We start from the raw sequence: 12,373 nt of genomic DNA, 5'->3' as shown, positions 1-12,373 counted from the left end.
CGAAAAATTGAAGGATGCAGGGGGGGTATGTCGATACATTTTGTACATTAAAAATGTTAAAGAAATCCAGTGTAGGTCAAGATATGCTAAGCTGTCTGAAGAAAAACAACATACCTTGTGTTTTAGATGACGCAGCAAATACCCTTGGCATTATATCTAATAATGTCTTATCAGTACTTAACAATTAAGTCATATATTTTTAAGACTCATAGCATATTTATGAAAGTATAAATAATAAAGAGAATAAAAAGAGTCAATGCATAATTTTTTTAAGTCAGCATTTTTTACAGTTAGCATATAGTATTAGTATTTTTTTAGCATATTTTTTTAGCATAGTTCTAGCATATTTTTTAAGTGTCAGCATATATATATTTTAGAAAGTTGCAGCATTTTTTTTAAATAGTCAAAGCATTTTTTTTTTTTACAAAAATCAGGATTTAAAAAAATGGTGTGTTACAATAAACATAGCATTTTAAAGTCATTTTAAGAGTCATAGCATATATCTTTGAAAAAGTGACAGCTTATTTTTAAGAGTCAAAGTATATTTTTAAGAGTCATCGCATATTTTTTCAAAAGTCAGCATATTAAAAGTCATAGCATTTTCGAGTCATTTTAAGAGGCAGCATATGTTTTTTTTTTTTGTTTTTTTTAGTGACAGCATATTTTTATTTTAAAAAGTCAGTATATGTTTTAAAAAGGGGTAAATGAAGTCCTAGTATGTTCTTTGAAAATGTCACATTTTTATTTTCTAAAGAGTCGTAGAATTTGTTAAAAAAAAAAAAAAAGTTAAATAAGTCATCAAAAAAAATTTCAGGTGAAAGCTTTTTTTTAAGAATCCCAGCATATTTTTTCTTAGGTATAGCATGTTTTTAAAAAGGAGTCAAAGCATGTTTTTAATAATCATAGCATATTCTTTAAGTCACAGCATAATTTTGTTTTTAAGAGTCCATCCATCCATTTTCTATGCCGATTCTTATTAGGGTCGTGGGGGAATGCTGGAGCCTATCCCAGCTGACTTCGAGTGACAGGCGGGGTAAACCCTGGACTGGTCGCCAGCCAATCGCAGGGCACATATAGACAAAACCATTCACACTCACATTCATACCTATGGACAATTTAGAGTCGGCAATTAACCTAACATGCATGATTTTGGAATGTGGGAGGAAACCGGAGTACCCGGAGAAAACCCACGCACGCACGGGGAGAACATGCAAACTCCACATGAAATGACCAACGGAGATTCAAACCCAGGTCTTCCCGATCTCCTGACTGTGACTGTGTGGCCAATATGCTAACCACTCGGCCACCGTGCGGCCCGTTTTTAAGAGTCATAGCATATTTTTTAAATGGAGTCTGTAGGAAAAAATGTATTTACTGAGTGGGTAAATAATTATTACAAGTAGATTTTAGAATAACTGTTTGCATTAATGGTTATTGATTGAATTATTGTTGAGTGTCTTAAAATAAGTACAGTATAGATATACCGTACATCACGGTGTATAAACCGCACCCGTGTATTAACCGCACCCCCATTTTCAGGCTCACGGCGGGGGAAACATAAATGCTTGCCAACTCTTTCATCTCAAATCAACATGCGTAATGGTACTAAGCAATTTCAAAAAGAAGAAGAAAGGATAAATCTGCCGTCCATCAATTCATCTGCAATGGAATTCAATGGTGAATTCACCATTCAATGGTGATAGAGCGGCGTTCTGCGCATGCGGATCAGTTATCCATGTATTGTACATACAGTATAACACAATGCTGCATTGCTTCAGTGTGAATTTGAATAAACTCCAACGTTGTATTGTATTTTACATCATCTGCAATGTTTTAATAGAAGCTTAGGCTAGCTTCAGTGTATATAGAGATCGTTTCACTGTGTGAAAATAAAGACAGCAGCCGTCAGATAAGTTAGAAAGAAATTGCGTACACAAGCATTTTCAGCAACTGTACAGCAGAGGGCGCTAAAGTCAAAGCAACTGTCTGACCTACAGACGGCTATTCCCAAATGGGCTTCTGGTCAATTTCTCCCCGTATTTATAGCCAAATTGGCTGGCCTAGCCGACCCAAGCGTCCACGAACTTGCGTCTAGCGGCGCCAGACTTTGACGGGGAGTTGTTGGAGCGGTGATGAACTTTGCCGTAGTGGAAAATTGGCCACTCCTCATCGCTCGCAATATTTTGTGCAGCTCAAAACTTTCGGCGCGGTAGGAGGGACCATCAGCGGTGACCGAGCGGCTACGGCGTTGCCTTAACGGGGGCCAACTTCTGTTAAACTGTGGTGAACGGTTACGAGCGGTGATGAATTTTTTTCACCGCTCCAGAAACGCTACAGCTAAGTTCAGGCGGTGTGACCGGGCTTGTAGTACGAGTGATCTTTCGCTGAAGCGTTGTCTGATATTTTTCAGTCCGAGTCTGGTCACAGACCTGTCATCGTGTATAGACCGCACCCCGATTTTTTGCTTCTTACCGGTGGGGGAAAAAAGGTGCTGTTTATACACGGTGATTTACGGTAACTGTTTAATCAATTAATCTAATAACTTGGTGATTGATTACAAGTAGTTTATAGAAATACTGTAATGCTTTATTAAATAGTTAGTGGAATAGATGAACATCTGTTGAAGTGTGTCAAAGGTTAAACAGAGATACTGTTAGCGGCAGCTTCTACACGGTGGCCAAGGTTACCAGGCAGATACGGCCTAGAATGTAGTCAAAACAGAAACATTGGCCGGAGCAAAGAATGTTTTGTTTATGTCAACAACTACACGAAGTGTTATTGGGACAGCGAGGGAGCCGGATATCATCTGTTGGCGTCCAATAATTAGCCCTGTGGACATGAGTATTGATAGTCCATGAAGGGACAGGAATAGACGATGTGCACCCTCCATCCCAAAGCCCTTCAGCTGATGATTGTTCGGACTTTAAAGAGTTCCTACGGTATGTGATGATGTATTCTTTGGGCAGGCATGTTTTTCCAGTGGGTGAACTGTGCAGCCATATGGGTGGCGTCCATGGTGGGAGACTTGATGCTGCAGTCTCCAAAGTTCCATCCATTTGCCATGCTTGGTGGCGTCATCTGGGCTACAGGTACTGTACCAACCCAGATGCTGCATTTTCTCCATGTTCTTCATGGTTTACTGGCTTGCCTGCACTCGCCAAAGCGAGGCTACCAGGGTTGTACTCATTTGTGAGATACTGTACTTCCCAGTCAAGCTATGGCGCCAACAAAGTTGAACATAATTGTGTGTCTTTGTACTTGTGCATAATTTGCAGGGAGCATAACAGTCGTTCCCATCGTTAAAGCAATTGGCCTGGGCCTTGGGATTTTAATTTGGGGGTCCTCCAGCTTGTTGATTGGCTGGGCCACTTCAAGGTGAGTTTTTCCATGTTACCAACCATGCCATCTGCTGGAGTGGATAATGCACATCGTGACCGGAGCGTCGCGTTGATTTAAGCTCCTTGCTATCTCTCAGGTTTGGCTGGTTTGGGATTGCTGCTGAAGATGTTTCCAGGCCGATATTAAATTATTGTGGAGCTGCGTTATGTCTGCTCAGGTAAACTTTCAGCTTGACAGTGAAAACAGTGTTTTGAGGGAGCATTGTTGGGGTAAAACATAAACCTATAGAGCTTTGTAAATATACCCATATACTGTATACATGCCCATGCATACAATAATAGGAGCGTTTCTTTGTTCTAGCGGCCTCATCTTTTTCTTCGTGAGAGCGGACGTGCAGCTGCATCCCAATCCCGAAACGGTTCCGTTACTCATCGACATGGTTGGCACACCTTCTCGCAAAAGACTGACAAATGGGAAGCTCATTGCATCACTCTTTTTCTGTTATTGTAGCGAACAAGCTCAGGCAGCTACGGGATGAGGTCCTCCGAGTTCTGGATCGACTTCATCGGACCGACGAGCAGGCGCTTCATGTAAGCCTTCATTCAGCCTTGTGATGCCAAGCTGTTTTGATTAGCTTGTGAAATTGTCAGTAAACCCAAGGATTTAGCTCAGGGGTGTCCATACTTTTTTAACCAAAGGGGTGCATAGTGAATCGTTTTAGATTGCGTGGGCCACGTTGATATATTTCACCTTTTTGTTTATCAAACATGTTAAAAATCTAGTGAAGGTCAGGATATGCTAATTTAGAAACCCTGATTTACTGGATTTTTCTGTTCACCCACAGATATTTATTTTTCTCAAGCTGCTGCCTCTGCGGGGAGGCCCACCTGACATTTTTCAAACCGTTGTACTAAGCAAAAAAAGGAGGGGAGAAAAACAGCCTCAGCTTTATCGATGAAGGAAATCGTCTTTAGTATTGATATATCTTTAACATTTCGACCTTTTCATTCGCCTTACGTTGGGCGTCTGTGTGTGGCCCTAATGCTCCTGTCATAATCTTCTGATGCAGTGATGAGGAATTTTGGATCTTTTTAGGGAGCCGGTTCTTTGGCTGTGGCTCACTAAAAAGAGCTGGATCTTCGGGGCTCCCTAAAGATTGAGACGGATCTTTGGGCTACCCTAAAGAGAGCAGACGCAGAGCCCGGCTCTTTGGGCTCCCTGCGCAGAGCCCGGCTCTTTGGGCTCCTTGTGGAGAGCCCTTTTTAGGGAGCCCAAAGAGCTGGGCTCCCTTTTGTCTTCCGTTTCCAAATGACTCGTCAATTTTTGTTTTTTATTTTAATTGATTTATTACCAAAATATATGTAAAAAAAGAAATGTATGTAAATGTTTAATTATATGCTCTGCGTGGAACAGATATTTTACAGACACAAATTATTAAAACAAAGACATGTCAGACAAAAATCAAATTGGATAAATTAGTTGGAAACTTCCAGCTCTTTAGATTCAAGATTCAAGAGTTTTATTGGCATATGCACAGTAAAACTGGTGGTTTTACTATGCAATTAAATTCTTTTTCTGTTCATTCTCCCAAAAAAGAAAGAGGAAAAAAAACACAAGAAAATGAAAAAGAACAGAAGAAACATATACTTGTATAGCAATAAATTAAGCAACAACATAAGAGACATGAATACAAATAAATAAATAATAAAGTGCTATGAGTGTGTGCTTGTGTGAGTGCTTCGTTGAGAAGCCTGATGGCCTGTGGGTAAAAGCTGTTTGCCAGCCTTGTGGTCCTGGACTTCAAACTCCTGTAGCGTCTGCCTGACGGTAGGAGTGTGAATAATGAGTGTTGTGGATGTGTGCTGTCCTTGATGAGGTTGTGTGTTCTTCATAGGACTCTAGTTTTATAAATGTCTTGCAGTGAGGGGAGGACTGCCCCAACAATGTTCTGTGAGGTCTTGATCACCCGCTGGAGTGCCTTCCTATCACGTGTTGTACAGTTACCGTACCAAACAGTGATGGAGGCGGTAAGGACACTTTCGATCTGTAGAATCAACTAAGGATTGTGGTGGACATGCCAAATTTCCTCAGTCTTCTCAGGAAGTACAGTCTCCTTTGGGACTTGATGATTTGTTGGGTGTGTTGAGGTCCTCGCTGATGTATGTGCCAAGGAACTTGAAGGTTTTCACCATCTCCACCTCAGTCTCATCAATAAACAAGGGTCTATGCGGCTCCTTTTCCCTTGTTCTTGGGTCAATGATCATCTCTTTGGTCTTCTCTGTATTGAGAAGGAGATTATCACGACACCAAGCTATGAGGTCCGTCACCTCTCTTCTGTATGACTTTTCAACACCACCAGTGATCAGGCCGATGACTGTAGTGTCATCCGCAAATTTAATGATGCTGGTGTTGTTCTGGGAGGCCACGCAATCGTAAGTGAAGAGCGTGTAGAGGAGTGGACTCAGCACACACCCCTGTGGGGTCCCAGTGCTCACAATTCTTGAGCTGGATGTGCGGTTGTGGACTCTGACTGACTGGGGCCTGCCTGTTAGAAAGTTAAAAACCCAGTTACAGGGAGGGTGACAGGCCAAGTGTGAGGAGCTTATTTGTGAGTTTATGGGTGCTGACTGTGTTAAATGCAGAGCAATAGTCTATAAATAGCATTCTGACATATGTGTCCTGGCCTTGTCTGTGAGAAAGGGCTGTGTGGATGGCAGTGTTGACTGCATCATCAGTGGACTGGTTCTGGCGGTATGCAAACTGTAGAGGGTCCATAGTGGCCGAGATGTTCTTTTTGATGTGGGTCATGACTATCCTTTCAAAGCACTTCATTACAGTAGGAGTGAGTGCTATTGGGCGATAGTCATTTAAGCAGGTCACATTGCTCTTCTTGGGGTCTTCTTTACAGTGAAACACAACCAAAAATTACCCAACGAAATTAAAATGTGCAAAACAAAATTTTCATCCTTTCACAATTCTGATGTAAGACACATTAAATTTTATGTTAAATGTAATGACTATACCATGAGCAAATAAAAAAAAAAAGGCCCTCGGGCTACACTTGGATTTACAGGAAACTATTTAAAAGGGAGTGTGACGGGGAAGAAGTGCAAAATACAGTAGGCGACTTTCCGGGGGGAAAATGGGAGGGTTGACAGGGATGAATATCTGTTGAGCCAAGTCAAATGTGAAATAATTCCAAGCGGAAGAAAACATTTTTAGGATTTGACGTATGGTCTCCATCAGCCCCAGTGACAAGGCATCATACATGTGCATTCACGCCTGGAAGATAATCTTGGGCCTTAGCAGGTAGAGGCTACCTTTTTAGCGTGTTGTTATTCTCATATACTCCATCAGTCACGCAGATTCTGTGTCCTCAGAGGCTGCCTGCTGGCCGTGGTGTCGGGCGTGTTGTATGGGTCCTGCTTTACGCCCATCCTCTACATCAAGAGCCATTCATCATGTCGTGACAGCGTGTTCCACGGCGCCAGTCTTTACGGTACCATATGTTTCACCGTGGGCAAAAGAAGCAAAGATTAAATTGTGGTGTCAGTTGACTATCTCAGCACTCAAATGTTGTTTCCCCCTCAGATCTGGACTACATCTACGCGCATTGCTGTGGTATTTTTGCCGCCAGCACGGTGTACTTCGCCATCTATTGTGCCGTCATGAAGAGCAGGCCAAGGGTCTACTCCAGAGCAATTCTACCAGGTTAGGCTTTAATAGGGGTGGGGAATACCGCAAATTCTTTGGACTTCACTGTTGGCAGCTAATCGCTCTCTACAGCACTGGTATTGCAATTGCTTGTATCTACTACTGTTTGAATTCAATTGTAAACTGTCCTTGAAACTCGTAGATTCATTTCACCGCTGTTAGAATAGAATAACTCAGGTGGACTTACTCCCTGTAAAAGCGCTGGTCCTAACAGGGGGCAGAGCGTCCACACTTTGGAAAGGCCACAGAAAAGGCCTTCCCTGTTAAGTGTCATCTTGGGCACCACCAGTTGGAGCTGACCCTTGGACCTTAATGAACGTGCTGGAATATAAATGTAGGTGCGGTCCATGCTGTACTGTGGAACCAGTCTATTCAAAGCCTTAAACAGTAGGGTGAAATTAACCTGTTTCAACTTATTTTTAATTTATATAATAGTTATATATTTATATAATTATCAAAAGAACAAAGTTATTTTAATGTATTGATATATTAATTTTCCATGTTTGTTTTAACTATAATTATTTGCTGTATTTTAAAAATTATTTCCATATTGTATGTTTTAGTTGTAGATCTAGATTTTTAATTTGCTGTATTTTAAGAAATATATTTTAGTTATTGTCTATTTTGGTGTTGTTCATACACTATTCGTTATATTGTTAAACAATTTAAAATGTCTTTGTTCTTAAATATTAGACCATTCACTTTAAAAGGCCTAGTTGGAACAAACGAGCTCTAGTTAGTCTCACCCAAGTTATGTCAGATGACCTTTAGCTTGCTGCCCATTCATCAGCCACTCTACCGCAATGACCAATTACAAGACTGACAAGGACTGCAATCAGCTTTTTATGATGCACATTTTGCAAGCACGAGTGCGTCGTGTCTAATCAGTGTAATTGCGGAGTCGCTTCTCAATTTGTGAGTCACCCACCCTCTGCAGCATTCAAAGCTACACTTCAGATCTTTGGTCACTCTCTGCTCCCGTAATGTGCCTCACTGATGCTTTCACCACGTGAGGTCATTTGACCCACTTGTCTTGATGGTGCAGAGGTCTTCCTCACATGAGACTGGAGGTCGCCCTCTGCTGGTGGGGTGTATGCTTCCACAATTAGGTGCACAATCCAATGACATACTATAAAGAATTCTATAAAAAATGATCTGCTTATTAACACAAGTCATTTCAAAATGGTTATGCAAAATAAAATCTGTGGGGAGGGAAAAAAATTACATTGAGAGCATGCCGGTGTTTTTGTTTGCAGGTCTGTTGTCCGGGCTGATGTGGACGTTGGCCACGTACTGCTGGTTCCTAGCTAACAACTACCTGACAGCGGTTGTCACGTTCCCCATCATCACAGCTGTGAGTTCGCATCACGTTCCTCCTCATTACGCGCGCAAATAATCCAACTTTGCTCCTACAATAATCCTGCAAACAATAATTTAACAAGTGCCATACAGTTGAATGTGATTTTGTTAAAAAACCACAGCGTTTAATACAGTACAGTAATGCAAATTAATCGTACAATTAAGGTCCTGACACCTTCATCTCCACTGACATATCACAACCTGTCATCCGTTCGTTATCACAGAGTTAATTACCTTGTACTGATCATATCACCCTCGTGCAGGGGTCACCAACGTGGTGCCCGCAGGCACCAGGTAGCCCCCCACGACCACATGAGGTTCCCACAAGCCTGCTTTTCATTCAGGTTTTCAGTTAATAATGAAAGAACAGTAGAAAGAAATGCATTCTGAAATGTAGGCGTGTCTTGGTTGACACGACTCTGCAGCATTGCGTGGACATCAGGGGCAGTATCTTTGGATTGGCAGACCGGGGTGGTGGTCCCCTTCTTTCAGAAGGGGGACCGGAGGGTGTATTCCAACTATCGTGGAATCACACTCCTCAGCCTCCCTGCTAAGGTCTATTCAGGGGTTCTGGAGAGGAGGATCCGCCGGATAGTTGAATCTCGGATTCAGGAGGAGCAGTGTGGTTTTTGTCGTGGTTGTGGAACTGTGGACCAGCTCTACACTCTCAGCAGGGTCCTTGAGGGTGAATGGGAGTTTGCCCAACCAGTCTACATGTGTTTTGTGGACTTGGAGAAGGCATTCGACCGTGTTCCTCGAGGAATTCTGTGGGAAGTACTCCGGGAGTATGGGGTATCGGACCAGTTAATTCAGGCTGTTCGTTCCCTGTATGACCGGTGTCAGACTTTGGTTCGCATTGCCGGCCATAAGTCGGACCCGTTTCCAGTGAGGGTTGGACTCCGCCACGGCTGCCCTTTGTCACCAATTCTGTTCATTATTTTTATGGACAGAATTTCTAGGCGCAGCCAGGGTGTTGAGGGGTTCCGGTTTGGTGGCTGCAAGAAAAAGTCTCTGCTTTTTGCAGATGATGTGGTTCTGCTGGCTTCATCGAGCCGTGAACTTCAACTTTCACTGGATCGGTTCGCAGCCGAGTGTGAAGCGGCCGGGATGAGAATTGGCACTTCCAAGTGCGAGTCCATGGTTCTCGCCCGGAAAAGGCGGGAATGCCATCTCCAGGTCAGGGATGAGATCCTGCCCCAAGTGGAGGAGTTTAGGTACCTCGGGGTCTTGTTGAAGGGGTCTGAGGGAAGGATGGTACGCGAGATCGACAAGCGAATTGGTGCGGCGTCTGCAGTGATGCGGACTCTACATCGGTCCTTTGTGGTGAAGAGAGAGCTGAGTCGAAAGGCAAAGCTCTCAATTTACCAGGCGATCTACGTTCCTAACCTCACCTATAGTCATGAGCTGTGGGTAATGACCGAAAGGACAAGATCGCGGGTACAAGCAGCTGAAATGAGTTTTCTCCGTAGGTTGACTGGGCTCTCCCTTTAGAGATAAGGTGAGAAGCACTGTCATACGGGAGAGACTCGGAGTAGAACCGCTACTCCTCCGCATTGAGGAGCCAAATGAAGTGGCTTGGGCATCTGGTTAGGATGCCTCCCGGATGCCTCTCTGGGGAGGTGTTCAGGGCAAGTCTGACCAGTAGAAGACCTCGGAAGACCCAGGACAAGTTGGAGAGACTGTCTCCCAACTGGCCTGGGAACGCCTCGGGATCCGCTGGGAGGAGCTGGACGAAGTGGCTGGGGAGAGGAAAATCTTGGCCTTCCTGCTTAGGCTGCTGCCCCCACGACCCGATCTCGGATAAGCGGGAGAAGATGGATGGATGGAAATATAGCCTTCTCTCACTTTAATTTTTTATTTTTATTTTACCATTATTAATTATCCATTTATAGTGAAAGGCCCTAAAATGTTGTGCAAATATATACAGTGGATCATTAATCCCTTCCAAAAACTTCCCCCTGTGACCTGTACTAATTATAGGAACCTTTATGCCACCTTTTGTACTTTGCTACGACTTCTTTCTCGAATTCAGTTGTTTCTCACCTTCTTTATCAAAGCTGTAGTATTTTTTTTGCAGCTCAGAAATATGCAGTGCGCTCATCGGCGCAAGACAGGAGACTGATGCAGAGTTGTTCGTTTTGTTGGCATTCAATGAACAAATACGACTTAACAGTTTATTTTAATACCAGCCATAGCTATAAAAGGACACTAAGCGATGTTCCGTCTCTCCATGGCATGCGTCTTCAAAGGATGAGCATTTTTGCTCCATTTGAATTTTATTATATGGACATGAACTTATTTTTATCACTTGACACATGATTGTTAATGTAAAAAAATACTGTATGTAATGACAGTTTGGATGTTGTCTCTCCTTTTTTTTCACGTTTCTCAAACGATTGAAATCAATCGAACATCAAAAATGTTCATCTACAACAAGGATGTCAAACTCGTGCCATGGAGGGCTGAGACACTGCAGGTTTTCTTTCCAGCCAGTCACTAAAGCAGGTGATTTTAATGATCAGCACCTTCAGTTTGAGGGAAGGAGCTCATCAATTAAATCACCTGCTGAAGAAACTGGTTGGAGAGAAAACCTGCAGCGTCTCGGCCCTCCAGGGCACGAGTTTGACACGTGATCTACAAGGACTTTTTGTAATTTCATATTTTCTGTGGCAATTTTCCGCATTGAAATTATACCTATACAAGGCCAGTAGGTGGTGTTCCTGCTCTCCATTTAAAGTTTGTCAGGCCTTAAAAGTCAGCGTATGTTGACTTTATTTGAGCTTGTTTGACAGTTAATACTCAAAACATTGCAAGGTTTTATGATGCAACAGTTTACTTTTTGAAAATCTGGTAATTTGTTATGCCTTTTTATTAGCAGATGAGTTATTTTTTTCATGCAGGCTGCAGCATAGGGGGCCACTCATTCAAAAGAAACTAGATCCCAAGTGTGATTGGGGATATGCGTTTTCTTTCATTTATTTATTTTGTTAGTTATTTCTGTCACCCTGCAAGACGTTTCTATATAAACTCTCCAGTGGCACTGGTCCTGTTTTTTTTTTAACACATTTACCAACCTGCTGCTGCAGCTGCAGTCTCACACATCACAGGTGTGACTTTGTTCAATGTGCCATTGTACATACAATTCAAGCACCTGCGTGCCTCGTAATTGCAAAGCTTGAATTTGAAAAGGCAGCGTTGTGCTGTGCTGATAGCGTTTGGATGTGTTACCCTCCACAGGGGTACGGCCTGGTTGCAGCGCTTTGGGGAAGTCTGGTGTTCCAAGAGATTAAGGTAAAAATGGTTCATAAAAACAATATATATACTTTATGTATGTATGTATATGTGTGTTTATGTATATGTATGGAAATATGTGTCTGTGTTTTATACAGTATGTATATGCACGCGCGCGCACACACATATGTACTTGTGTGTGTGTGTGTGTGTGTGTGTGTGTGTGTATGTGCATGCAGAGGCGTATTAAAGTGTTCTGTAACATAAAGCGTCTTCTAAGCTCTGTATCATTGAGCTCAACTCGGTGAATTATCACAGCCACTAAACAGGCCAACCAGCCAAACTATGCATAAAAGTGTGACTTATATGGAAAATATGGTATATATTAAGCTTTTGTTTTTTAATTTATGGTCATTTTATCCTCAGGGGTTAGTGAATTGTTTAATCTTCTTTCTGGCGTCCTGCGTGGTGCTGACCGGGTCCTTGTTGACGGCCATCTCTAATGTGTGACTCCTTTCAAGGCCATGCTGTGTCAATGCAGTCCACATATGGTGTGTATTTTTCTGTGAGAACATGCTATTAAAAGTGAAAGTTTGTCAAGAATGTACGCAGCCGTTATGCTAATGTTTCGTCACTTTAAAATTGTTGCTTGCTTTTCCCCCCCTCATGTTCTGCGGATGAAAGAATCTGTCAACAGTTCCTCTTGGGAGGTCTATGTGTGAATGTTATG

At 42.5% G+C, this 12,373-nt stretch overlaps 1 protein-coding gene across 2 annotated transcripts in view; it reads left to right on the top strand.

The window, feature by feature from the left end:
* tmem144b (transmembrane protein 144b) overlaps positions 1-12,373 on the top strand; it is a 19,028-nt gene extending 6,655 nt beyond the window's left edge. For both annotated transcript variants that reach the window (XM_054793020.1, XM_054793018.1), the window contains 10 exons: positions 2,967-3,089; positions 3,276-3,375; positions 3,476-3,556; positions 3,700-3,778; positions 3,850-3,929; positions 6,720-6,838; positions 6,931-7,050; positions 8,310-8,407; positions 11,650-11,703; positions 12,070-12,373. In XM_054793020.1, coding sequence (XP_054648995.1) covers positions 2,967-3,089; positions 3,276-3,375; positions 3,476-3,556; positions 3,700-3,778; positions 3,850-3,929; positions 6,720-6,838; positions 6,931-7,050; positions 8,310-8,407; positions 11,650-11,703; positions 12,070-12,153 — 938 coding nt within the window. In that variant the 3' untranslated portion in view covers positions 12,154-12,373. The remainder of the gene's footprint in view (positions 1-2,966; positions 3,090-3,275; positions 3,376-3,475; positions 3,557-3,699; positions 3,779-3,849; positions 3,930-6,719; positions 6,839-6,930; positions 7,051-8,309; positions 8,408-11,649; positions 11,704-12,069) is intronic.

This window comes from Dunckerocampus dactyliophorus, chromosome 11 (genome assembly GCF_027744805.1).
Source record: "Dunckerocampus dactyliophorus isolate RoL2022-P2 chromosome 11, RoL_Ddac_1.1, whole genome shotgun sequence".
NCBI classification, from domain to species: Eukaryota; Metazoa; Chordata; class Actinopteri; order Syngnathiformes; family Syngnathidae; genus Dunckerocampus; species Dunckerocampus dactyliophorus.
Note: the sequence above shows the minus strand (reverse complement) of the source record. Positions and strands in the feature narration are given on the sequence as shown.